The sequence below is a fragment of the Lacerta agilis genome, chromosome 15 (genome assembly GCF_009819535.1).
Source record: "Lacerta agilis isolate rLacAgi1 chromosome 15, rLacAgi1.pri, whole genome shotgun sequence".
Lineage (NCBI taxonomy): Eukaryota > Metazoa > Chordata > Lepidosauria > Squamata > Lacertidae > Lacerta > Lacerta agilis.
Window position 1 is genome coordinate 1,930,844 of NC_046326.1, and position 24,684 is coordinate 1,955,527.

The window sequence follows — 24,684 nt, forward strand, 5'->3', positions numbered from 1 at the left end:
GATTCATTTAATCCTTCCCACTTTTGTGGACAATTTATATAACTGCACATATCAGAGAAGTGCAAGAAACCTGCCAAATTTCAGAAGGATAGATGCATGAGTGTTTGTGCTAGTTGCCTTTAAATTTGGGGGTGGGGAACCTAAAAGAGATATTTAAAAATATATATCTAAATTGCTTCCGAGGCTCCTAGTTCAGTTTGGGGTGATTTGGAGGGATTTGACTTCAGTTTAGATAAGTCCCAAATCTTTCCAAACAGCCCAACTCAGCTTGGGGTTGGTGTCTGACTTCAGTGCAAACGTTTAGCTTTTAGTACCACGGAGCAGAATGCCTAGATAATAAATACAAACACTCCCAAATCCTTAGTAGCCTGATGAACACCAAAACCTGCAGAACACACAGAGCTGCTAAAATAAATGTAAATTTGCCCCCTGCATTCATAATCTCCTGGGAAATGCAGTTAGAATTCTGTAGACAGAACTTTAAAACTAAACCACCATTATTACAGCTCTTAGGTCTCTACGTTGTGAGAAGCACTCTGTACACGGAAGAGTTGCCCTAGTAGATTCCCCTTCCCTCCCCCTCAAGCCTTTATGCCAATAAGCACACCATGTTGTGCTCTTAGATATTTCAGATGCCGCTGCGCCATCAAATCTAATCTATAAAACCTACTCACCTGTAATAGCCTATACGAAAGACATAACAGCAGGAAAGGTACTGCGGTATTATTTAAAACATAAGAGCTATTGACATTTGCTTCTATACTTAGATTTCTACATTGTTGGGAAGGACTTAAGCGCCTCAGAATAATTGTGGTTTTGATTTAAAGGACTAACTATGCGATCCTTGCCGTGCTATAGTTGCTACAGATTCATATATTCAAAGTGTGAAAGATGGGAGTCCTGCTGGACATACACAAAAATCTCCAAGGACTGTCCTTTGTGTTTAATTACACCCAAGAAGAAATTTTATTAATTAATGCAGGTCATGTCAGATGGTACCACTTCACATTCCGGGGGGGGGGGTGTCACAAGGCCCAATACTCCTCCATACAAATTACATATTATATATAATTTGTGTTTGTATGAGAGAGAGATCCCATGCACACAGAAAACTAACATATTAGTGAGAAGAAGAGTTTGGATTTGATATCCCGCTTTATCACTACCCAAAGGAGTCTCAAAGCGGCTAACAATCTCCCACAACAAACACTCTGTGAGGTGAGTGGGGCTGAGAGACTTCAGAGAAGTGTGACTAGCCCAAGGTCACCCAGCAGCTGCATGTGGAGGAGCGGAGACGCGAACCCGGTTCACCAGATTATGAGTCTACCGCTCTTACACCACACTGGCTCTCTAGTCTAGTCTTCTTCACCCTGGTATATCACTTTTCTGTATTCTGAGAATTCATTCCTATGGACAAGCTTATCACCATGTATGAGAATTTATATCCAATTTATTTGTAAGGCCAAGTAGCCCTCATCTGCAGTCCGAAATTGTACAGCTCAGACACAGGCTTGCAGCAGTTGTTTCTAGGCGTGAGGCGATCAATCACTGTATATACTGAAAACAATAATCAGAGCAGACTGTCTGCCACTGAAATCCACCACATAATACCATTCCGAGACAGAAAGGCAAAGACGGTAGGTCAATGTCCCAGCCCTCACAGGGGTTTGCCATTGAGTCCACCCATAGAGGTGGCCCTTCTAAAATCCTCTTTTACCTCTGAATTGGCAAGTGTGCAAGGGCACAGGAAGATTTGGCCCAGGGGTTGCCAGTGCTTACCCCTGATCTAGGAATGTAAGAGCAGCCCTACTCTTAATTAATCTAATTAATCCAGCATTCTGCTTCTGAAAGTGGCCAATAATATCTTTTGGGAAGTCCACAAACAAGCCAGCCAGCAATAGCAGTCTCTCACTGTGCTGCTTAGCAGCTAGAATCCAGAAGCTGGCTGTTTCTCAACGTAGAAAGATGGGGCTCCTGTCTTGTTCAAAAGGTCCCAAGGAACTTGGAGATACATCACTTTGTTTATGCCATCACCTCATTTTATTAGCAAAATGTGTGTTGGCTCTACGGTTCCATTAAAAGCAAATGATGTGAAATGATATTGTCTCAATGAGAGAAAACAACTCTGTATACTGTACACAAAAAGCGTCAGTGAACAGTAAGTAGTTCCTTTGTCGCCTACAGACAGTCACACAATCTTAAACAACTCCTCACCCACAATAATACAACAACAGGACTCAACATGGACACTGGTACCAGAGCCTGCAATAAACCCAGATGCCAACTTTGCTGCCACATACACCCGGACAACACCATTACTGGCCCCAACAACATCAAACATACCATCTCAGGACTATTTAATTGCTCATCTTCTAACATTGTGTATGCCAACAGTGCCCTTCAGCTCTCTATATTGGACAAACAGGCCAAACCCTATGCCAAAGGATAATGGACATAAATCTGATATCAGGAATCACAAGACAGAGAAACCAGTAGGAGAACACTTCAATCTCCCAGGACATTCTATACAAGATCTCAAAGTAGCTGTCTTAATACAAAGGAATTTCAGAAATAGACTGGAAAGAGAAGTTGCTGAATTGCAACTCATTACCAAACTTAAAACCATGGAGAAACCTGGTCTGAACAAAGACATTGGATTCTTATCTCATTATACATGACAAAGCTATCTTTAGCCATCTCACCCCTTGCCTTTTCCTGTAAGACCAATTGCAGTCGTTAACAGTCGTCTACAGGTTTTCCACACCTATCAGTCAATCACCCATTTCCACCACCCTTCTGAGTAATACCCCTCCCCACTCTCTCTCTCTATATAAGGGTCTGGTGACTTCTGTTTCAGTGTATCTGAAGAAGTGTGCATGCACACGAAAGCTCTAACTTAGTTGGTCTCCAAGGTGCTACTGGAAGGAATTTTTTTTATTTTTTATTTTGTTTTGACTATGGCAGACCAACACGGCTACCTACCTATAACTGAACCAATGAACAGTGATCCTAGTGGACTGGGGAGACTAAAATGTCAGAGAAAAAGCAGAGGGGCAGAAAATTCCATTGCCCATTTATGTGATGTGGTCAATCAAGCCCAAGAAGATGCTGCATTTTAATTCTGTGACAATCTGACTAAATTTACTAAGATAAGTCTCAAAAAATGTCAGTGAATGCAGAACTCACTATGTAGTATGTTTTCTTTTCACATTTGTTACTGAATATTGAACTATTCCAGAAAGTATTAATGGGACATGCCCCTTTCAGTTCTGAGTTCAACTATACAAGTGAAGCACAGGCTAAGAGCTGATACCCTGTTAATCACCAACAGGAAGGGTTAAATAAGCACCGTGCCATCATCACAGGCTCTGCAGACCTCCCTGTTCTGAATCATATTTTCCTGAAATAGATTGTGCTGCTAATTGGATTATAACTATTGCTGGGTTCAATGCTGTTCTTATTGCTAATTTGATTGTTATAGTTTCGTATTGCTGTTTTATGCTGATTTAAAGAAAATATTTTAAAGGTTTTGATTATACATTTGTGTCTTTATATGTTGGAAGCTGGCTTGTGAGAGGTTGGCTCTAAAAAACAGTTTTAAAACACATTAATAAAAATAAATTAATATGTGAAATCAGATATATTTAAAACAATCCACTTTATGATTCATTGTTTCCCTAACTGGGTATCATAGCTGAGGTGTCAACAATGAATGGTGGAAGCAAATGAAGGTGAATTGAGATTATTTAAAAATAAATAAATAAGGAAATGTCAACATATAATAATTGCCCACCACATGGCAAAATACAGACAGAGACCCCACTTTTATAAAAATGCCATCTAAGGATTCTCTGCTCAATGTATGGACGAACACTGCAAGTATCGGGGCGAAATTACAGGGACTTATTGCAACAATGAGTTTGCAAACATAACAAGTTTCCTCACAACAACCCCAACAAAAGATTTTAAAAGTATGAAACGTAAAAAATACAAAATCACCATCTCAGAATGTAGTAAGTTAGTAACTAGCAATTGTAGCAGGTCTAAGAGATATTACAATGTTTAGATATTTGGCCACCTGTTTGGTAATGGATTTATGAGACAGACACCTGCCCCCCGAAAGATGATACTCATAAGGAAACCACCTCATGAGGGGATAAAGTTAACTATATGTTCTATAAACCTCTGATAAAATCGACAATAGAAAAACTGCTTCAGGCTCTAAATGACTGAGGACAGCACTTATCCTTGAAGGCAACTTCAGAAAACCTGCTGTGTAGCACCTTGGGCTGCTCCCAGCACATTAGGCCAGAGACCAGGTTTGCCAAGATGGTTGCAAAACACAGCTTAGCTTTCCTGACTTGCCAGCAGTGGACATTATGAGGGGCAGGCCCAAAGGCATTTCTGTATAGAGTTCATGGCTGTGCTCATGCACGCACACACGCAGAGAGATATTGAAAATGCAATGAAAATAATGTTATCAAGTATCTGAAACAGATTTACAGCATAGAACCCCCCATACTCCAGGCAACTGGATCCTGTGAATTGAATTCTTTGTAACTCCTTTGACTTTAACCCACTACACTGGTATTCAGTTAAATAACTGCAAGTGGAACAACTTCCACTTGTGCAATGGGACTTCCACCTCTTCTCCCCCTGTCCTGTCCCCAGATTTGCTGCAGAAGGTTGGGGGAATCCCCAGAACGATTTGGGGGCAAAGGGCAGGGTGGGGGGAGTCCTGTTGCACAAGTGGAAGTTGTTTCTCTCATGCAAGGAGCTACTTAGTGCTACTTTGAATACAACCATCTGTTTTCACCTCAACCAAAATGAAACTCAAGTATTTTCCCCTCCTCAAATTTTAATTAAAAGAAATGCTCAGGGCAGTTTATAATCTAATCAGCATAGTTATTTCCTACATTCATATCCTACCTTTCCTCCAGTGAGCTACTAGTTGTGATGGATGTGCTCTGCCTTCACAGTTGGAAACAGGAATGCTTCTGAAAATTGGTTGCCGGAAACCACAGGAGGCAAGAGGGCTGCTCTTGTGTTCAAATCCTGCCTGCAGGCTTCCCACAGGCATCTGGCTGGCCACCATGAGAACAAGATGCTGGACTAGTTGGGCCATTGGCCCGATCCAGCAAAGTCTTCTTATATTCTTATGAGCAAAAGGCAGCATACATGGTTTTCCCCTCTCCATTTTATCATCACAACAACCCTATGAAATAGGTTATTCTGAAAAATAGTGATTGTCCCAAAGTCATGGCTTTGTTTTGTATTTTTATTGTTTTAAAAAACCATATAATCAACATTTGCTCACATTTCTCTTCTGTTGACCTTCCTTCTCCCTTGCCTCCAATGAAATTTAGACGTTAAGTTCTGTGGCCAGGGACCTGTCTGAGTGAAGGGAGGAACCATGTTACTCTGTTAAGGACCACGTACATTAATGATGGTATGTAAAATCATTAATTTCTTAGGAATGAGGAATTGAAAAAACTTACCGGTATATAGATCACAAAAATATGGACATTAACTTAAAAACAAAGATTCTGCTACCACCTGAGTTAAAATATATTCCTAAAAACTACTGGTAATTGATGTGTCTGTCTGTTTTTCCTGCTTACAGCATTCTAGTAGTCTCAGTTTAACAAAGCGGTGTTTTTTTCCAGGCGCTAATGGAGGGACATGGCACAACAGATTGCTTTAAAAATAGCTATAGTACAAGGTTTGTATATTCAGCAACTGCTGTCTCAAAAGGACTTCTAATGCATGGGTCATGCACCATACTGGGAGGGGAGGGGTGAGATTATTCAAAGTCTACAAGCTGCCCTTACCCACTGAGCTACACAGCTTCCCTGCTACTGGGATACCTTCAGCCAAGATACAATGGGTGCACTGATTTTGCAACAGTAAGGATGTGCAAAAACAAAGATGACATCCAAGTGAGCGGCATTCAGAATCACGGAAAGTACGCCTCAAGAGGTTGCAGGGCTTTCAGTGCAGAGTGCCTCACTGGCAATGTTAAGAGGCCCTACACACCGATCAATGTGCATGCTTGGAGCACCTCTTGACTGACCCAAGAGTATGGAAGTGAGCCTTGTTTATCTGTATTTCTCCCCTCCTCCCCCCCAAAAAAAAATCATGGAAAAGAGGACAACAGTAGAGGTTGGTCTGTTTGGGCAAATGGGGTTCTGCTCCACCAGCAGCAAAAAAGATAATGCTATTCTAGGCTGTATCAACAAAAGTCTAGTGTTCAGATCAAGGGAAGTAATAGTACCACTCTATTCTGCCTTGGTCCGACCACACCTGGAATACTCTTAATCTCAGGGTTGTAGGTTTGAGCCCCACATCGGGCAAAAGATTCCTGCATTGCAGCGGGTTGGATGAGATGAGCCTTGTGGGCCTTTCCAGTTCTACAGTTCTATGACTCTATGACTATGACATGTCAAAGTGATTGAGAGGTAAGAAAGCAAAATAGTGTAGTAAATTAACTGGAAACTACAGAGAGAAGTGGTAGCAACATAGCCAGAATTTGGAGAATAAGTGGCCGCAGTTAAGATCTAGTCCAGCAAATGCTGACCCCTAATCTAGAAACTCAAGAGCAGCCCCACTGGATCAGCCCAAAGACCCACTTTAATGCAGCATCCCATTCTTACAATGTCTACCTACATGCCAACAGGAAACTAAGGACATGAGCACACTCTCCCCATCAACTGCTATTCATAAGACTCGGTGCCTCTGATCCAGCAGGTGGAATATAGTCACTGATAGCCTTCTCCTCCATAAATTTATCTAATTCCCTTTTAAAGTCACCCATCCTGGTGGCAATTGGTACATCTTGTTAGCTGTGATTTCTGCTCTGCAGGGGGTTGGGCTACATGACCCTTTGGGTGCCTTCCAACTCAACAATTCTATGATAGAGAATTCCACAGTTAATTAAGGCAGGTTGGACTTCTAGGCTCGGAAGCTGAATGGAGAGCCACTACTGAATGCTGAAAGGACAGGACACAATTCAAAGACAATAATGCAAGGCTGATAGGCATATGGCAAAAACAGGAAAGAAGGATTCAGGTAGGTAGCCGTGTTGGTCTGACGCAGTAAAGGAGAAGGCCAGGAGCAGGTACAAAAAATAGGATTGAGAACAAGAACAAGAACCAGAACTGAGCAAGGAATGGCTTATTGCACGGGCAAAGAGACTGTAATCTAAGCTGAGTAGTTAGGACGGCTTGTGATCCAACAGATTCCCAGTCTAGAATGCAGCTGCCAAACATTTCTCAGCGCGCAGAGCTGGGGCAGGCGGACCATGCAGTTTGGACAGCATTTTATAACTGCTGAATGTGTAGGATGCCCAGAGTTTGACCCATGTGTTTCCTGATCTCAGAGGAAGCTGGATCACTTTCTCTTTGGAGATTCTGCTTGGGTAAAGAGGAGAATGGAGTGGTAATAATAAAAACTCAAAGGCAATAGGTATTAGTAGTTAGCTACATGGGGATAACTAAATGAAAATACAGAAGCACAGTTTCCCCACTGCTGGAAGAAGAGAGGAATGTGCCACCAAAACTCTGCTTAAGGTGACACTTTAACCTATGGGTGGGGAATGCCAGACTTTAGAAGACACACTGAATTATAAATAATATTGCCACATCTTTTTGCATTCCCAGTCTCCCTTCAGCTTCCCATAATTAAAGGATGAGGATTGAAAGACAGGGCCCTGAAAAGATAAAAGCAGCATCAGGATTCCCACCGCTGCTGTGTTCATTAACTAGTCAACCTGCCTGACACGTTTGTTCCTTGAAAATGGAAACTCACTCTTTCTTTCTCCAGCTGTGACACAGTGACTGCAACAGACCCATTACCACCCAGGCTGTGCTAACAGGAGAGGGAGGCAGCTATGCTGCTGTGCGCAGACAAGGACTCAGCACACTGCACCATGTCCCACAGCAGGTAGAAGAGAAAAAAGTTGGGTGGATCCCTGCAATTAGGGCCACCACCTGAATAAATAATCTTACAGCACAATCTGAACCATGTCTACTCAGAAGTAAGTTCTACTGAATTCAAAGGGGCTTATTCCCAGGTAAGTGGGGTTAGGACTACAGCATCAGTCAATTACGTTTACATACAAGGGAGGCAATAACACCACTGTGTTTTAAGACAATGGGTCATAGTAGGCCAGGGGTCAGCAAACTTTTTCAGCAGGGGGCTGGACCACTTTCCCTCAGATCATTTGGTGGGCTGGACTATATTTGGGGGTGGGCAGGGAATGAACAAATTCCTATGCCCCACAAATAACCCAGAGATGCATTTTAAATAAAAGGACACATTCTATTCATGTAAAAACACACTGATTCCCGGACCGTCCGTGGGCCGGATTGAGAAGGCAATTGGGCCAGATCCAGCCCAAGGACCTTAGTTTGCCTACCCATGTAGTAGGCCTCACCTTAGAAGCGGCAATTTTGTGTGTGAGAGAGAAGATGAAATGCTTCCCTCTCCTAAGACTGCATTTGCTACCTTCAGTTTTTAGAACTACTTGTTTTGAATTAAAAATCAAAAACCTTATGTCGTATGACTCAGAATGCTTTTTAGCCAATCAATTTGAATTGAATGCTCCCGGAAGTTACAATAATAGAATGAAAGAACTGTAGAGGATCATCTAGTGCAACCTCCTGCAATGCAGGAATCTCAGCTCAAGCATCCATGACAGATGGCCATCCAACCTCTGCTCAAAACCTCCAAGGAAGGAGAGCCCACCATCTCCTGAAGGAGTGCCTTCCACTGTCATCCAGCTCTTACTAAAAGAAGAAGAATCACAAACACTGCAAGAAAGGGTGAATTCCTATGTTTGCTTACCCTATGGCAGAGGGAGGCCCCAGCTGTTGTTGGACTACAACTCCCATCAGCCCAGCCACCATGGCTTATGGCAGGGGTTGGCAGGGCTTACGGGGCATGAGCCGTGGGCCGGGCCAGCGTAGCGCAACACCGGAAATCGCGTCTGCGCATGTCCGTGGCACTGGAAATCGCTTCTGTGCAGGCGCGATTTCTGGCGCCACCGACTTCACCAGTTTAAATTAAATCCCACTGAGTAATCAATTTAAGATTTTGTTGATTAATCTGACTGAAGCTTACAGTACTCCTAGAATATAAAAACATATCACCAAGAAGTACTTGTAGTTCACTGACACATTATTAGGTTGTTACTTTTACATCACACCTTTCTTCATGGAACTCAAGGCAGCTTACAAGGGGCTTCCAGGTGATCTCCCATCCAGACACTGACTGCTTACAAGGCTGCATTCTGCATGTGGACATGCTCATAAGTGAACAATCAGACACCTTAAAACAGCATCCAAATCCACCTTAAGAAGCTCCTGACTTTGTTTCAAGGTGCTCAACGTGCATAGAATCCAGGTGATAAAACTGAAAGATATTCGATCACTTCCATCAACTGTATTTAAGTTCAAACCACCCATTTCAGGGCTCATATTCAATCGAGGTCAGAACTTTTTGTTAAGTTTGAATCTGCATGTGTTAAATTCTCTATCATGTTCCCAAATCCTAAGTTTGCTGTGCCACCACAATCTTTTTTTATACAACCTACTTTTAAGAAAACATGAAGTCCTTTACATTTATAGAAACAAAACCAGCAATATATCCACCCTTCCCAGCCCAGTGACCACAAACCATATTTCAGAAGTACCTGCTGAGAATCCAAGAGCAGTATGCTGACAACCACTTCACCATGCAAGCTTTCAAGTCAGCCTGCCCCAAGTTTGGAATGGATACCACAACAACATAGCAAGACTTGAGTTTCCTGGAACAGGATGCAAAATTCTTTTTGCTGTCCTATACCACGAGAAATCTACTCTCCTAGCACAAACAGGCTGGTCTCAATTCCTTCTGCTATGTGGGTGATGCTCTAAAAAGGCAGAAGATCCACACTCTCACAGAAAGCAAGGTCTGAGGATAAAACAAAGCCTTTCTTGCCTAGTGCGGCTCAGGTTTTGCTTCTTACTGAGAAGGGGTTTTGTGCATAGTAGGTTTAATCCTTGGCTTCTCTACAATGGATGTCAGGTGGCCCGACTGGGAAAGATCTGAGACCCCAGAAGGATGTTACCAGTCACCACAGACAATACTAGGCTTGCTGCCTCAATGGTTTCAAAACATTTTCATATTTATATGGCTGAGTATGTGTATGCATTTACGTGCATGCGTTATTGGGATGTGCTGGAATCTGCCTCGAGCAAGTAAAAAAGAAAAGAAAAAGAAAAGTTTGGAATCACTGCTAGCCAGACTAGCTGAATGACATCTGGCAATGTGTTCTCTCTTCTTTAAAAATGGGAATCAGAACAGTTAAAGCACAAGTGGGCAATCTAAAGTGCCTAACCATCTCTTGATGCTTTCAAAACACAAGGGGCTGAGTCAATGTTAAGTACCATCATTAGTAAGTACTATCATTATCTTAGCATACTCCAAGCAGCCTCCCCACTTTACTCAAATCCCTCCTTGAGAATACCATCCCTTCCCAACGATTCTTCCAAGCTGACTGTGGCAGGTTTGAGACTTTGCTGTCAAGTTGTGCATCGTGTATATCAGGGACGTCCAACTCCCGACAGACTGCGATCTGCTCACAGAATAAAAAAAAAAAACTGGCAGTGATCTACCCCTTTTTGGGAGGGTTCAGGTCAAAGTTGTTGAGCTTTTTTAGGGAGGAAAGTCCCTTTTTTTAGGGGATAATGTCACATTGTGGAGAGGGGAATTGAGTAAAGGGGAAAGGGGAAAAGTCGCTCACCAACAGATTGCTAAGGAAACAATCTACGTCACAGAGAAAACTCTGTCTTCCATTTCAGCAATCTTGCGAAAATGGGGGGCGGGGCGAGGGGGCAGGGCCAGATGCTATTATGCCACCGCAAAGTAAAAGGAGCCAGCGATCAACCGCGATCGGCCAGAACCTCCCGGGGATCGACCTGTTAGACACCCCTATGAATATGAAATGTTGCTTGTGCTGTTGTGCAGTTGTTAGTCTGGGGACAACACACCAGATGCTGTTTCCCATTACAATCATGTGAATTCAAAGCCACTCCACTAAAGGCTCAGGAAGCCATTCAGCAGTGACACCTGGTCAAAAAGCAAAGAATGGAATCTGGCTGGGTAGTTTTGAGAAAGCTTGTAGATAAAGACATATAAAGTTTTATTTGTACGGCCAATGTAGCATATTTTTTGTTATGGATGAAAATTTATCATTTCTGAACAATACATACATAAAAGAACACATTCTCAATGTGATAATCACCTCTTCAAAGCAGAAACATCTATCAGATCACCCATAGTCATGCAAAACCAGACATCTCTTTCCGCTTTTATCAGCAGCCCAAACAAAACCGGCTATTTTTCTGTTGTTCCCCCCGCCCAAAAAAGACTCTTATCTTCTGTAATGCTGTTTCCTCTCCAAATATTCACAATTGGGTTTGTGTTTCTTAATAGGCCGATAATGCAACTATATATTGGAAGGTATAATAAGCCTGAGCAGCAGAAGATCTGCTGCCAGAGAAGAAATGAAGCCTTCCTCTTGAAGGACAGCTAAAGAGAACTGAAGAGCAGGACAAGGGGAAAGGAGCAGAAAAACAGGACTTGGGAAGAGGAGAGGAAAGGGTGGGAATTAAGAGAACATAAAAAATAGTAACTAAGCCAGAAAAGGCAATGGGGAGGAAAAACTTAATAAACATGGGAGGCAGGAAAGGGTGTGATTGAGACTGGTACAGAGCTAGCCAAAGCACTTGGGCTGGGTTCAGGAATGCCTGTCATTCCATAATCGGTGCCCACACGTCCGTCGCAGGCCTGTCCACCCACCAGGAAGGGGAAATTAAAACCATCCTTTCCGACTACAGCAAAAGCAACAGAAAATAAGATGACAGTTCAAACCAGTGGGAACAAGGGATTAAGACTAAGAGTCCCCAGATGAGGGAGGGTGCACAAAGGGGGGTGGAGGGAAGGAAGGCCATGTGGCTAGCTTTGTGTATGAAATCCTCATTAGAGTCCAATAAGGACATGAAAGCGGATTTTGTCGTTTCCGGTCCCCAGTTCCCCCCAGGGAGTTGCAAGGCTGGGTTATCTGCTTTCACTGTCAGAGAAAGATTCACAGACCAGGACTGTGTGATTAATGGATGAGATTTATGGGGTTACAGAGGGGGGTTAGGCACTGCTACTAGTAGTGTAGGCTACTGGAACCTTCTAGCCTGGGAAAGTAGGGGTTGGGTAAAGGTGGTCACTCAAGTGGCAAGCCTCCAGACTGGACAATTTTTGCCACACACCACTGGCTTCCAGCTGTATAGGAAACTCACACTTGAGGAGCTATAATTTAGCTTATGCAACATGCTGATTCAAACTGCTGAGGGGCAGGGGGAGCTTACTTTTCACAGAACAAGCAGCAGAAAGAAGTGTTAAGAGAGGCAACACCACCAGTTCTTTCTAATGAACCTCAGACTCTGCATACAACCTCCACATCCATTTATTCTTGTTTCTGACGATTCCTGACTTGGGTCAGTCACAACACCTTCACCTGGTTCAGAAGCATCTCCTCTGTACTTGTTGCTGGTCTTCACAAAGGTCAAATTAACAGCAGCAGCGCTTCCCATTTTAAGCGTTCCATTTTTGTCTGCTACCTCAGGCCTGTGACCGTCAATCCAGTCTTGGGCCTAGTATAAAACCTGCCCACACATGCCAAATCTTCAGGGGAGACCTGCCAACTGTGTTAAGCAGTTTGTTAATTTGGACCCTTCCCCTCTGTCTGTGCCAGGAGAGTCAATAGATCACACCACCCCCTGCTGTGGGAGGGAGTTCTCCAGGATGCTGAGTTCTCTGCAGTGCCTCAGGTGCTCTGCAGCCTGGAAGCAGCTCCTTTCGGTGCCTTTGAGGACCACCACTCCAACCAGCTGGGAAAGCACACTAGGAAACCATGTAAGTTGCCTTGAGCATGTCTTGGTGTGACAGCTAAGGGCCAAGCTCTGAATTAGTTTTAAGCCATGATGGTCTACACAGTCTGCCTAGTCCATTCACAGGCATCAGGATCTACAATGTTGCTGTGTTTTTTTGTCTCCAAGGGTCTTTTCTTATATGGACCTTTCTACTGATATTTTAATCAGGATAACCAAAAGCTTTGCAGGAAGCAAGAGTCTTGAGCAGCAGCACAAGACTTAGTAGGAACTTAAACCTTGGAGCTGGAAGAAAACAGTTATTTATTTAGTACTAGTGGTGTTCAGGTGGCTTAATGAGACTCAGCGCAGTGAGATCAGAACCAAGTCTTCTTGGTTTGAAAGACACCAGTTCTCTTCAGGCACTTTTGTGTGAAAGATAGCTCAGTTGGCAGAGCATGAGACTCTTAATCTCAGGGTCGTGGGTTCGAGTCCCATGTTGGTAAAAGATTCCTGCATTGCAGGGGGTTGGACTAGATGACCCTTGTGGTCCCTTCCAGCACTATCATTCTGTGATTCTAAAAGGGAGTTTGTTCAACATGCAAGGTGGGGAGGCAGAGCTCTAAAGTGCAGAGGGGAGTAAAGAGGGCTCCCCATTTCATATATTCACCTTTATGGAGAGTAATACAAAGAGATGAACTCCTGCACTCATCCTCATGGCTCCCACTCACATATTGAGGGAGCTCACTTTTAGATTACCTAAAGGAGGCTATTGTGTGAATGAGGTGCAGAATGCAAACACACTAGCTTCTTAAATTGTTCAAAGCACAAAATGTGTCATCCACCATAGGTGTAGCTAGTGCACTGTACACTTGACCAATCCCATCCTGAGGCAAGGGAGGAGCTGGGAGGATGCCGTATGACCCAGCAGTTAGCTGCCTTTTCATTGAACTGGATCTGGGGTGAATTTTCCAGCCTTCCACTCTGCTCAACCCACACAGTGAAGAACACAACATTCTCACTTAAAAATTTAAATGAACTGAAATTAACCCTCAGTAATTCCACACCAGGGGACTGTATTATCTAGGAAAAACAAAGAAAATACAACTTCTGATCCTAGTAACCTCAGGAAGACATGCCTACCCCCTTGAGTCAGTTGGTGCTTTTGAAGAGAGGCGATTAGTCTCATCAGAGGGGCCAAACACCTCCTGGAGCTTCGTACGGCTGCACTAGAGAATAAGGAGTTTTATGCTGCACATGACTCTGATTGTAATATATTGCCGCTAACGATAATTGCGTGGATTGAATTTATCTATGTCTTTAGCTAATAAATTGTAAGGACCACCACTGAAGAGAGTAATGAAGTACAGCTGTTAGAATCAAAGCCCATTTCTAGGTCAAGGCAAGTCTGGGAGAGGCTAGGGAGGATGATCTCCTTTGGGAAAGCAATACCTAACAGGAAACAAGTGAAAGAATCCCAGGACAGTTTTCATTAATCTAGAAACATTATCAGAGCATTCCAAAATCAGAAAGAGGGGAGAGCACAAGCCTGAATGCCTATGGTGCCTCTCATTAATGCTCAGATGGGTCCTGGGGCTCTTTAAAAAATGTTCTAGCATCACATATGCATTTACTCTCATTGGCTCCCCCTTGGCTTCGCATTTCACATACAGGAAGCAGAGGAAGAGAAATGATCCAGATTAACCCTAAAGTGGAATGTGAAGGGGGTGGCTTTAAAATGCAGGTTGTAACTGCACTCAACTTGCCAAACTATAAAAGGGCGAAAGTGAGGGGATCAGAAATTAGTTTGGCTTCCAGAACTGTTTCAGAGATGGGAGTTTCTGGAGCCCACAGGCTAAAGTGTTGGTTTGAGACCAAATTGTGTTTGCATCTAGTTCTCAGATAAGAACTCACTTTGGATTCACAGCCTTAATTACCAATGGGAATAAAATGAGAAAAACATGCAACCACTTTGTCTAGTTTTTGTGAAATTGCATGGCATGAGGGTGATCTTCTAAGGCAGGAGCTACATGTAACACAAGCCATTTTGTATTCCCAAATCTGTCTTTGCCAAGTAATATTTACTGGTTTTGTTTTGTCAAGTAAGTTTGCTCATGTGGTGGTGGGTATTTGCAGGAGACATTTGGTTGTCAAAGTGTTTATGCACTTGACCCCTTCCCCACCCACTACTTCCACCCTACAACCCCTTTCCAGGCTCTCTCTCTCTTTTGCACCTTAGCTTTACACCTTTGCATCTCACTGGTTACCAAGTGCAGATTTTACTATGTGTACATAAAGCGATTATTTATTTATTTATTTATTTATTTATTTATTTATTTATTTATTTATTATTACTGTGGTACCTTGGGTTACAGATGCTTCAGGTTACACTCTGCTAACCCAGAAATAGTACCTTGGGTTAAGAACTTTGCTTCAGGATGAGAACAGCAATTGTGTGGCAGTGGTACCTCAGGTTAAGAACAGTTTCAGGTTAAGAACGGACCTCCAGAACGAATTAAGTTCTTAACCCGAGGTACCACTGTATATTAAATAATATTAACTATATCGCAAACACTTAAATTTACAATATGAAAATTTAATTCAGTGTGTGCCCCCCCTCCCAGGTTATGTGTCAAACGCCTATTTGGTCTGAGAGGTTGAACCTCGTTGGTGTAAACAGAATAGGAGGAAAGAGAGGCAAATCAAAAAAGCAGAGATTCCCCAGAACCCAAATTCTGCAATTGCTTTGCTCTTGACACTAGCACAGGGCAACCATATTAACAGCATAAGACTCTTGCTTGAGACTACAGACAACAAAAATACCAGGTGTAAACTAAGGTTGTTATTCAGTAATTTACCTCACTCACTACCTTATTAAAGTCATTTTATTCTCTCTTGCACTATTTCCTTGTAATAAAATAGAGAATCTAAAGACTTCTGAAGTCATTTGGTTGCAGTAACTGAAATTCTTCCTAAATTCATTTAAGGAGTCTCTAATGCTTGCTTATAGCCCTAGTAAATGCTAATAAGACTTAAACATTGGAAAGATGCTTACAGACTTGCAAGGATAAAAGTATGTCTGCAGGGTTAGATGTATTGCTGGGTGAGGATGAGCTCCGAAACCTTTACATTTTAGCAGCCTTGATAGGGGAGGTGCTACCTCCAACATAAAGATGACAGGACCCAGAATGTTCATAGAATCTAAAGTTCATGCAGTTCATATATGTATAGGATTTAAATACAACTCCTTGACCAAAAGACCAAAGGATCATCTATCCACTAAGTTAACAACCAGAACAATCCTGAACAGAGTGGGCTGTTTGCACATTAACACCAAGCCATACTTTGGTGGTATATGCTTGAGCTAAAATTAGCCCAATGAAACCTCTCCTTCTCCCACTCAGCCCTAGCATTTACAGTTGGTTTTGAAGAATCCTGGATTGTTTATACATACAAACCAGAGATCAGGAAACTCTGGTTAGTTAAACCAATCTTTAGTTCATACATAACAAGCCAGGATTCTTTGAAAGTGAAAGAAGCAGTAGGGAAGCCTTTTTATGGGAGTGCAGAAATGCCCAGTGCCTTTCTTGTGCTTATTCTTGTTCATGCAAATCTGCTCCAGGACGATAGACATTCTGTGATTTGTTGGCCAATTTCTACAACTAATATAACTCATGCATATTAAGTAAATCTAACCACATTTCTAATGTATTGATTCTTTATATAGACATTATAGACTTGCTTCTAATGTTTTAGAATGCTTTTCCTTCACATTTTCAATCTTCTGTGAAGGCTAGGAATTGGGATCCTCATCCCCTGAATACATAGTGGGATTTACACAATTTCACAAGCTTTCATGGGCTTCACTTATGTTCCCTGATGGATGCATGTATTGCTCACCCCCATGTTAAATCATGTTCCCCTGTAAGGAATGCAAAAGCACACACTGTTGCTCATACCAAAATACTGCTACTTACTTTTTCAAGGGCTCTATGACTGTCTTTTGTATTTGGTTCACCTGCCAGAAAAAGAGACATGGACAACAATAATGGATATGAAAGGCAATCTGAATTACAAGTGGCACCTGCAATAAAAGGTTGCAGTGCATTCTTGCCTCCTAAACAAGATTGTTCTTCTTCAGGGTTTCTGCTAGCCTGCTGGCCCATCCCCAGGTTGATCCCTTTCCACTCCCCCACCACCATGTCTTCTGCTCTTCACTTCCAGCTGACACACAACATTCTGAACATGCTCAGTTCTCACTGGAACAGTCCACTTGTTCCTATGATAACAAAATCCTGCAGGCCCACGATTCCTGAGGGATGTATCCATGGTCAAATACCAAATTCTGCAATTTGCAGCATGATCCCAATCATGCAGACTTGTACACCCTCTGATATATATCCAGAAACTTTCTGGTACATGCAAATTTTGACAGGCTATTTTCAGACAAGCAAAAAGGGACACTTCACAACAGGTGCAGGCAGACTTGAAGGACATAATTTTTCACTCTCTCCTCTCCCCAGATAGAGACTCTCTCTCTCTCTGATTTACCTTTTCTTGGTTAAAGGAATCCATTCTCTTCATAGCTGTGTCCAGGGCCATCACCATTTCAAGAAATTTGGGGTCTTGCTCACAGAGTGGGTTCGACATTAAGTCAGATGAGATTTTCACAGCAGACTTTGACATTGCTACAGTTGAGACAGAACCCAGGAAAGAAAGAAGTCTGTTAATGATCAAGAGCTGCACAATTACTATTGAAACTCAAGGAAGTATGTTGCTATCAATATAGAGGAAGGGTGAGCAAACCAGTGCCATCCTGGTGTTCTAGACTACGATTCACATCACCCCGACCATTGTACATGTTGGCTAGCCCTGATGCAGGGTGGCTGAAACTGAAGGAAGTTGCAGTTTAGAACCCCAGGTTGCCTACCCTTCAAGGTGTAGCCTAGAACATCTGAAGAAAACTAGGTTGTCTACCAAGTTGTCTAACAGGTAAACACTTGTCTCTTTGATTGGTTCCTAATTCTGTTTGCATCATGCACACCTACTGTTGAGCACATTTGACCCCTGCCATGTCCCTGCAAAAGATGTCACTTTGTTCTGCATGTTGTACTTCTAACTTGAGGCATGTTTAAACGTTTTGGTGGGAATGGCAAGCTATAAAAGAAACCTCCCGTAATGTGTTTAAAACCAGGTTTAGAATGCCTGTGGGCAAAATTTGACATCTGATTAACAGTAGCATTTGCATAATGCTTATATTTATTACATTTACATATTGTCTTTCTGCCAATGCACTCAACAAGGTTCAAAGCACTTGACATACATTATCTTGCTGTAATCCTTATAACTACCCTGTAAGGCAGCTCTGCATAGTTACCGGTAAGCTCATAACACAGGTGTAGGCCTGAGACTAGCGGGGAAAGCGCTTGCCTAACGCCACCTGCTGAGTTCAGGACAGACACACAACCTGAAGCAGGGACTTCTTGATCTGTAGCAGGCTTTTTTCAGCCACTGTACTACATAACTTCTTACTTTATAGCCTTTTCCTGTTGCAAATTGCTGTGTTCATTCATTCTCACAACCACCACTTAGTAAGTACTTCTACTTTCCTAAGGCTTAGACATCATAACTTGCCTAGAGCCACCCTGAGAGCTGGTATTTGAACCCAGACTTCTCTGTTCCAAGGCCAGCACTGTCCAATACTCTCTGGCAGTCAGTCAAGTGCTTCATAATCCAGCTTTTCAGGAACTCATTCATTATCTTGTTTCTACAGAATAAACTGAAACACAAAGAGCAGACACTCCAGAGTGCCTAAAATGCTAATGGGAAACTTTCCAGGAACACTAACGGATGGCATGGAAGAAGAGTTATTAATGAATTTGTGTAATGCCAAGATAATAGCTCATATGCAATCAAGTCCATACCATTTAAACGCAGCATTTATAATACTGCACAAGTGAGGCTCTCTTTCAAATAGGCACAGACGTGCAGGGCATGCCTTTCTCTCTAGGCTGTTAAGCACTGCAGAATCTCACTACAGCTTTTTCAAAATGAAACAAATCACAGCCTATTAAGAGTCTGCAGCTTCCCAGTTGTTTTACAAAAATTATCTGGAGGCAGCTGTGACAAGATAATGAAAGCAAAGCAAAGGTTCCTGCACACACTTACCTAGGAGTAAGCGCTACTGAACAAAGCAGGATTTACTTCCAATAAAATATATGTAGGATTAAACTGCTAGGATAGCATTGTACATTTCAAGCGGATCTAGCGGTGGGGAAAGTACAAGAATGCAGGCAGGAGAACGCCTCCCTCCAGAAGTTGACAGAGAAGCAGCAATGAGATCTACCTGGTAAAAGGTAAAGGTAAAGGACCCCTGGATGGTTAAATCCAATCAAATTTGACTATGGGGTGCAGCACTCATCTCGCTTCAGGCCAAGGGAGCCAGCGTTTGTCTGCAGACAGCTTTCTGGATCCTGTGACCAGCATGACTAAACTGCTCCTGGTGCAACAGAACACCATGACAGAAGCCAGAGTGCACGGAAACGCCATTTACCTTCCTGTCACATTGGTACCTATTTATCTACTTGCATTGGCATCCTTTCGAATTTCTAGGTTGGCAGGAGCTGGGACAGAGCAATGGAAGCTCACTCCGTCGCAGGGATTCGAACCGCCAACCTTCTGACTGGCAAGCCCAAGAGGCTCAGTGGTTTAGACCACAGTGCCACCCGTATCCATTACATTATCTGAGCCTGGGTTCAAATTCCAGTTGTAGTGACTTCCATAGATGTCAACTGGCGGTTTATGGCTTGCTTCAGTCTCCTTCACAGGAAATCCCCCCCCCCCGATTCCCCTTGTTGTGTAATGCCACACTGCCCCCATGCGGTACATGTTAAATGATAAGTTTTTTGTACTCTTAGCAAACCCACACCCAGTTTTTTCTAGTGTAGGGAGCAGCACATCTCCAGGAAGGAAATAAGGAATTTGTATAAGGGCATTGGGTTTTTGGAGACCACATGCAGGCACAACATAGCATGTATTTTTTGTGCTGTTATTTTGTCCTGTGAACCGCCCTGAGACCAGTGGGTATAGGGTGGTATACAAATTAAATAAATAATGATGGTGATGATGATAAAAATATATATTTCTCAAAGTCACTGATCACTTTGTAGCCATGCTTGTGATGTTCCCTTGTGTATGTGCTGCTAGTGAAGTATTTGCCAGGAGTGCTGCTACCCATTCAGCTGGAGTAACCAAGTTATTTGCAGCAGAAGCTGGATATCTGACCCAAGGCTGACCAAGTCCAACACGACAGGACTGGTCAAGTAAACAATCATCCTTCCATCAATGTAATGGAAGGAGTGGATGGATGCACAGAGGAATGGGACATAGCACAGCTAATACTTTGCCAGACTTATGCTGGACCTGGGAAAATATAAACAGTTCAATCTAACTAAACAGTCAGCTCTCCCAGTTACTGGGAGGTGGAGGAAGCAATGCTCCAGAGGGCTTGAATGTGTAATTAGGTTTTGCCAAACAGCATCCAGCCAGATTTGGATTTGTCCAAGTTTCCACTCACTAGTAGGAAGGACAAGCAAAACAAAGAAATAGCCACTGTCAGTCCATAATTCAGGATGACATGCCTTAAAATGCAAAATCATCTCTTGCTATCTGGGCAAGAGTCTGAGCTGATTTGTGATGATGCCACACAGCTGAAGGGGGAGTGGGAATCCTCCCACAGATCCTTTGGGGTTTGAAGTGATCCATATAAAACGCCCACTGAAAGGGAGGAGAGAGGAATTCTCTGCAAGGAAAATCTTACTGGGCAATTGTAACAATGGACTAGTGGGAGACTTTTTTAAAAAAAAAAAAGTTTTGAGTTGTTTCTTCATGTCCTGAACCATTTGTGCTTTCTGTGTGTGGGTGTGCAGATATGAAGTAGTTCCCCTACAAACATCCCTATCGGCTGTGATGATTAGAGTTGTAGTCCAGCAACACCTGGAGGGCCACCGTTTAGCCATCCTTTACATAGTGCCTATAAGCGATGGAGACTGTAACTGCCCTGGACCCCTAGCACGCCTGCCCCACAACATCTGATGTCAGGGTATTTGAACAGGGTCAGCGCACACAGGACTGAAGACAAGCAGCTGTAGTCACTTTATGCTGTGTATGTATAGCTCCCCTCTTTTAAAGGGATGTGCAAATGTAAGGTAAAGAAGAGCAAGTGTAACCTCCCCCTTACAGTAAGCTCTACACACTTAGAGGTATCTTTGTCTAAATCAGGTTTGGGCCCTGTTGTTGTTGCTGGACTCCAATTCCCATCAGCCCTGCACACCCGGCCAATGGTCAGAAATGATGGGACTTGTAATAAATTTCTTTAAATAATAAATAATTCTTTTAAAAAAGAGAAATGATGGGACTTGAAGTCCAGCAACATCTGGTGGACCACAGTTTCCCCATTCTTGTTATATGGTTTGCTGCCATTCTTAGCATTACTGAGCACATTCAAGGGCAAAAAAAATATCCAAATTCTAACTTTTGCAAACATGAATTCTGTATTCTTGGGGTGGGGGTAGAAATGGAAACTGTAAGATTCATTCCTCTTGCATAGTTGCAAGAATAGTTTAAATAAGGTTTATTTTATTTTATTTTATTTTATTTTAATATCTTGCCTTTCAGACCATTAGCTGCCTTTGGGATCGACAACATTGCATTTTCCAGCTATTCACATAACACCACAGAATCTATTTTGTTTCTTCCCACAACACTTTCATCTCCCTCCCAGTTTCATTGTTTAGAAAAAACTGTTATTTTCTGCACATGGCCATTTCCCAAAGACTGGAGGTGGAGAAGTACTGAGGATTTATGGGTTCAGAGGAATGAGAAGCCTCATTTTTGTTCCTAACCAGCAGCAACGGCAAAATATCCACAATTGAATGAAACACACTGTGGACCACCAAACCATACTCTGTGATTACTGATTTCCTTTCTGATTTCCTTTATCACAAGCCTCTGCCTTACCTTGTTCAGTCTCCTTGCTTTAGATGCATCGATGGGTAATGGGGTTGAATGGGGTTCATGAGGAAGAAGTTACACGAGCATAGAAACAAGGGGCCAATGCACAAAAGAACATAAACACCTGGAGGCCAGATGTTTTTCTCTGAAATTTCTGAAGCAAACAGCTGTGTCAGTAAATTAAGAGAGGCCGAGAGAGCGCCAGCCAGCATGCTCATGACTTCCTATGCTTATCTCTCTGTCCTGGCCAAACGAAGCTAAGTCATGCATTAGCCAGAAACTTCCTTAATATTGTATCCATACAGGTCAATGAAATGGATTTGCTATTGATTTACACTGGTTTGTTGGTAAGCCACAGTTTAAAGTGTCTTTTTGCAAAATGAGGCATTCTGACCACTGAGAAATGGATGAATTTACAGCTCCACAATGTATGTGCAACAAAAGCCTAGAAAAAGATCCCTGTCGGCTTAGTCCCCATTTAATGCGTTCATCTTACCTAGGTCTGCATCTGTGCTTTTCTTCATATCCTTTTGGAGTTTCTTAGTTTGATCTTCCAGCCTAAAACAGAAAATTGAGATTTGTTTTGGGGTTGTGTGTGTGTGTGTGTGTGTGACGAGAGAATTCTTACTATCGGGAAATCTAGAGATTACTCAGGAGGAGGGAAACAGTGGGGCAGTGGCCAGTTCAAGCCTGCAATACAGAGAAGGCAAGCTGGAGGAGGAAAGATACAGGAGAAGTACAGGTAATGCTTGAAATATAGCATTTGCTTGGCTACCTGTTTAAAGAAATAATTACCATATTTTTCCATGTATAAGACTAGGTTTTCCCCCTAAAAAATAATGCCAAAAATTAGGGGGAGTCTCATACTCTGGGCCATCTCCCCCCATTTTCTTAAATCTGAGTCCCCCAAAATATACATGGGGACGTCTTATAGATGGAAAAATACGATACCTCTAAGCAACCGAGCATGCAAATGTTATGAAACTGGAAGTGTGTTCTTAAAAAAAATAAATCAATGGGCCAAAAAGGACCATCGTAAGTATGAGCAGGGAGATAGGCTAGCAACAACATGGGGCTAGTAATTTTGGAGGATTAAGCTGGAGTAAGAATACAAAACAGGGAGAAGCAGGCAAGATTAAATAGGTTGATGGTTAATAGAGAACATTTCTTTTATATTATTATTTATAATCGTGATTGAGTTTTCCAAAAAGTATTCAGACGTAGCATATATCATAGTCATTACAACCCAAAATACAATCAAATACTTTTGTTTCAACCCCCCACAGCCCTCTCCCCAAGAGTCTACAGAACCAATCTGTTGCCTACTGCTCAGCTTGCAACCTGGTTACAAAAGAAAACCCAATTTAACACCCTTTCTTTTATAGCATAAAATTTAAAATACCACACTGACCGATATGGAGTAGGAATCAATCTATTATGTTCCTATGCATTAATGAACTAAAAAAATGGGTACCAGAGTGTTACAAAAGGGTATCATTTTCATTGATCTCATATTGTAGCAAGCTTTTCAGAAAGAGCAATCTTCCAAAACTGTTGATACCAGCATTACAGATCCTGAAATTTAAAGTCTTTCCAAAGCCTTGCGATTGTAACACGGGATGCTTGGGGGTGGGGAATGAAATCAGTTCCTGGGGTTTTGATTTCGCGAGGCACTTGTGTTCTTTTCCTGTCTCAGCCTTCTGTTGTTCAGTTTGCAAACATGGACGGGCTGTTCTGTGTATATGGTTGTATAAGATTGGGGGGGGGAGGCAAAAGTATTTGGAGGTTTTTTAGTTGAGGGAAAAGGTGTCTTAACAGTGAAAAGCTACAATTCCACTACCAAACAAGGATGAACTGGTACTTGGGACACATGAAGCACTTTTTTCAAATTGTTTGAATCTCTCTACATCTTCTGAGGCCTTTCTTCAAATGAGCCTTTTCTGCAGTGACTCCCCGTTTGTGGAATGCTCTCCTCAGGAAGGTTCACCTGAAGCCTACATTGTTTACCTTTAGGCGCCTGGCAAAAATGTTCCTTTTCAAGCAGGCCTTTGGCTGATTAACATCCAATGTGCTTTTAAAATGAGTTTGGGGGAATTATTGGGTTGTTTTTGTTTTTATTATGTATTTTGTGATTTTATCTTGCAATTTTATCCTGTGAACTGCCCTGAGCCCTGCAGGTAGGCTATAGGGCAATATACAACAACAACAACAACAACAACAACAACAACAACAACAACAACAACAACAACAACAACAACAGTAATGTACTAGGAAGGGCCCTGAAGTTCATGTCATTGAAAACAGTAAATGGTTTTCATCTTTGATGTGAAATGTGACCTTAGTCCAATAGTGGATCATACACACAGGGGCAGGGTCTGCTGCTTTCTTTTACCAGAGAACAACAAAGGGGCACATGCAAACACCCAGATTTGGAAATATCAGGTAGGAAATAGTAGGCTATCTACCCTATTTGATCATTCCTTGGTCTGCTGATTTCCTTCTTGTTGCTCAAACATGATGTAAGTAAAGCAAAACAAATGGATGTCACACAGCACTCTTTTTGGGGGGAGGGGGAGCAACACTTCACTGCAGAATTGAGACTGGAGTCAGGAATGTATTTGCAAGAGAAAAAGATTATAAGACAATTCCAACCAAGGTGAAGCGACTCACCAAAAAGAGGAAGCTAATTTTCAAGTTCAAAAGCCAGACAGAGCTTCAAATGAAAGAAAATCTGAGCTGCTTCATGTTACAAAACTCCTACACAGAAGGG

General features: G+C 42.4%; 1 protein-coding gene across 2 annotated transcripts in view; it reads right to left on the bottom strand.

Annotated features, from left to right (window-relative positions):
* BIN3 (bridging integrator 3) overlaps nt 1-24,684 on the bottom strand; it is a 125,471-nt gene that overhangs the window by 24,076 nt on the left and 76,711 nt on the right. For both annotated transcript variants that reach the window (XM_033171441.1, XM_033171440.1), the window contains exons 4-6: nt 22,411-22,472; nt 17,454-17,590; nt 16,880-16,920 (exon numbers count right to left, since the gene is read on the bottom strand). In XM_033171441.1, coding sequence (XP_033027332.1) covers nt 16,880-16,920; nt 17,454-17,590; nt 22,411-22,472 — 240 coding nt within the window. The remainder of the gene's footprint in view (nt 1-16,879; nt 16,921-17,453; nt 17,591-22,410; nt 22,473-24,684) is intronic.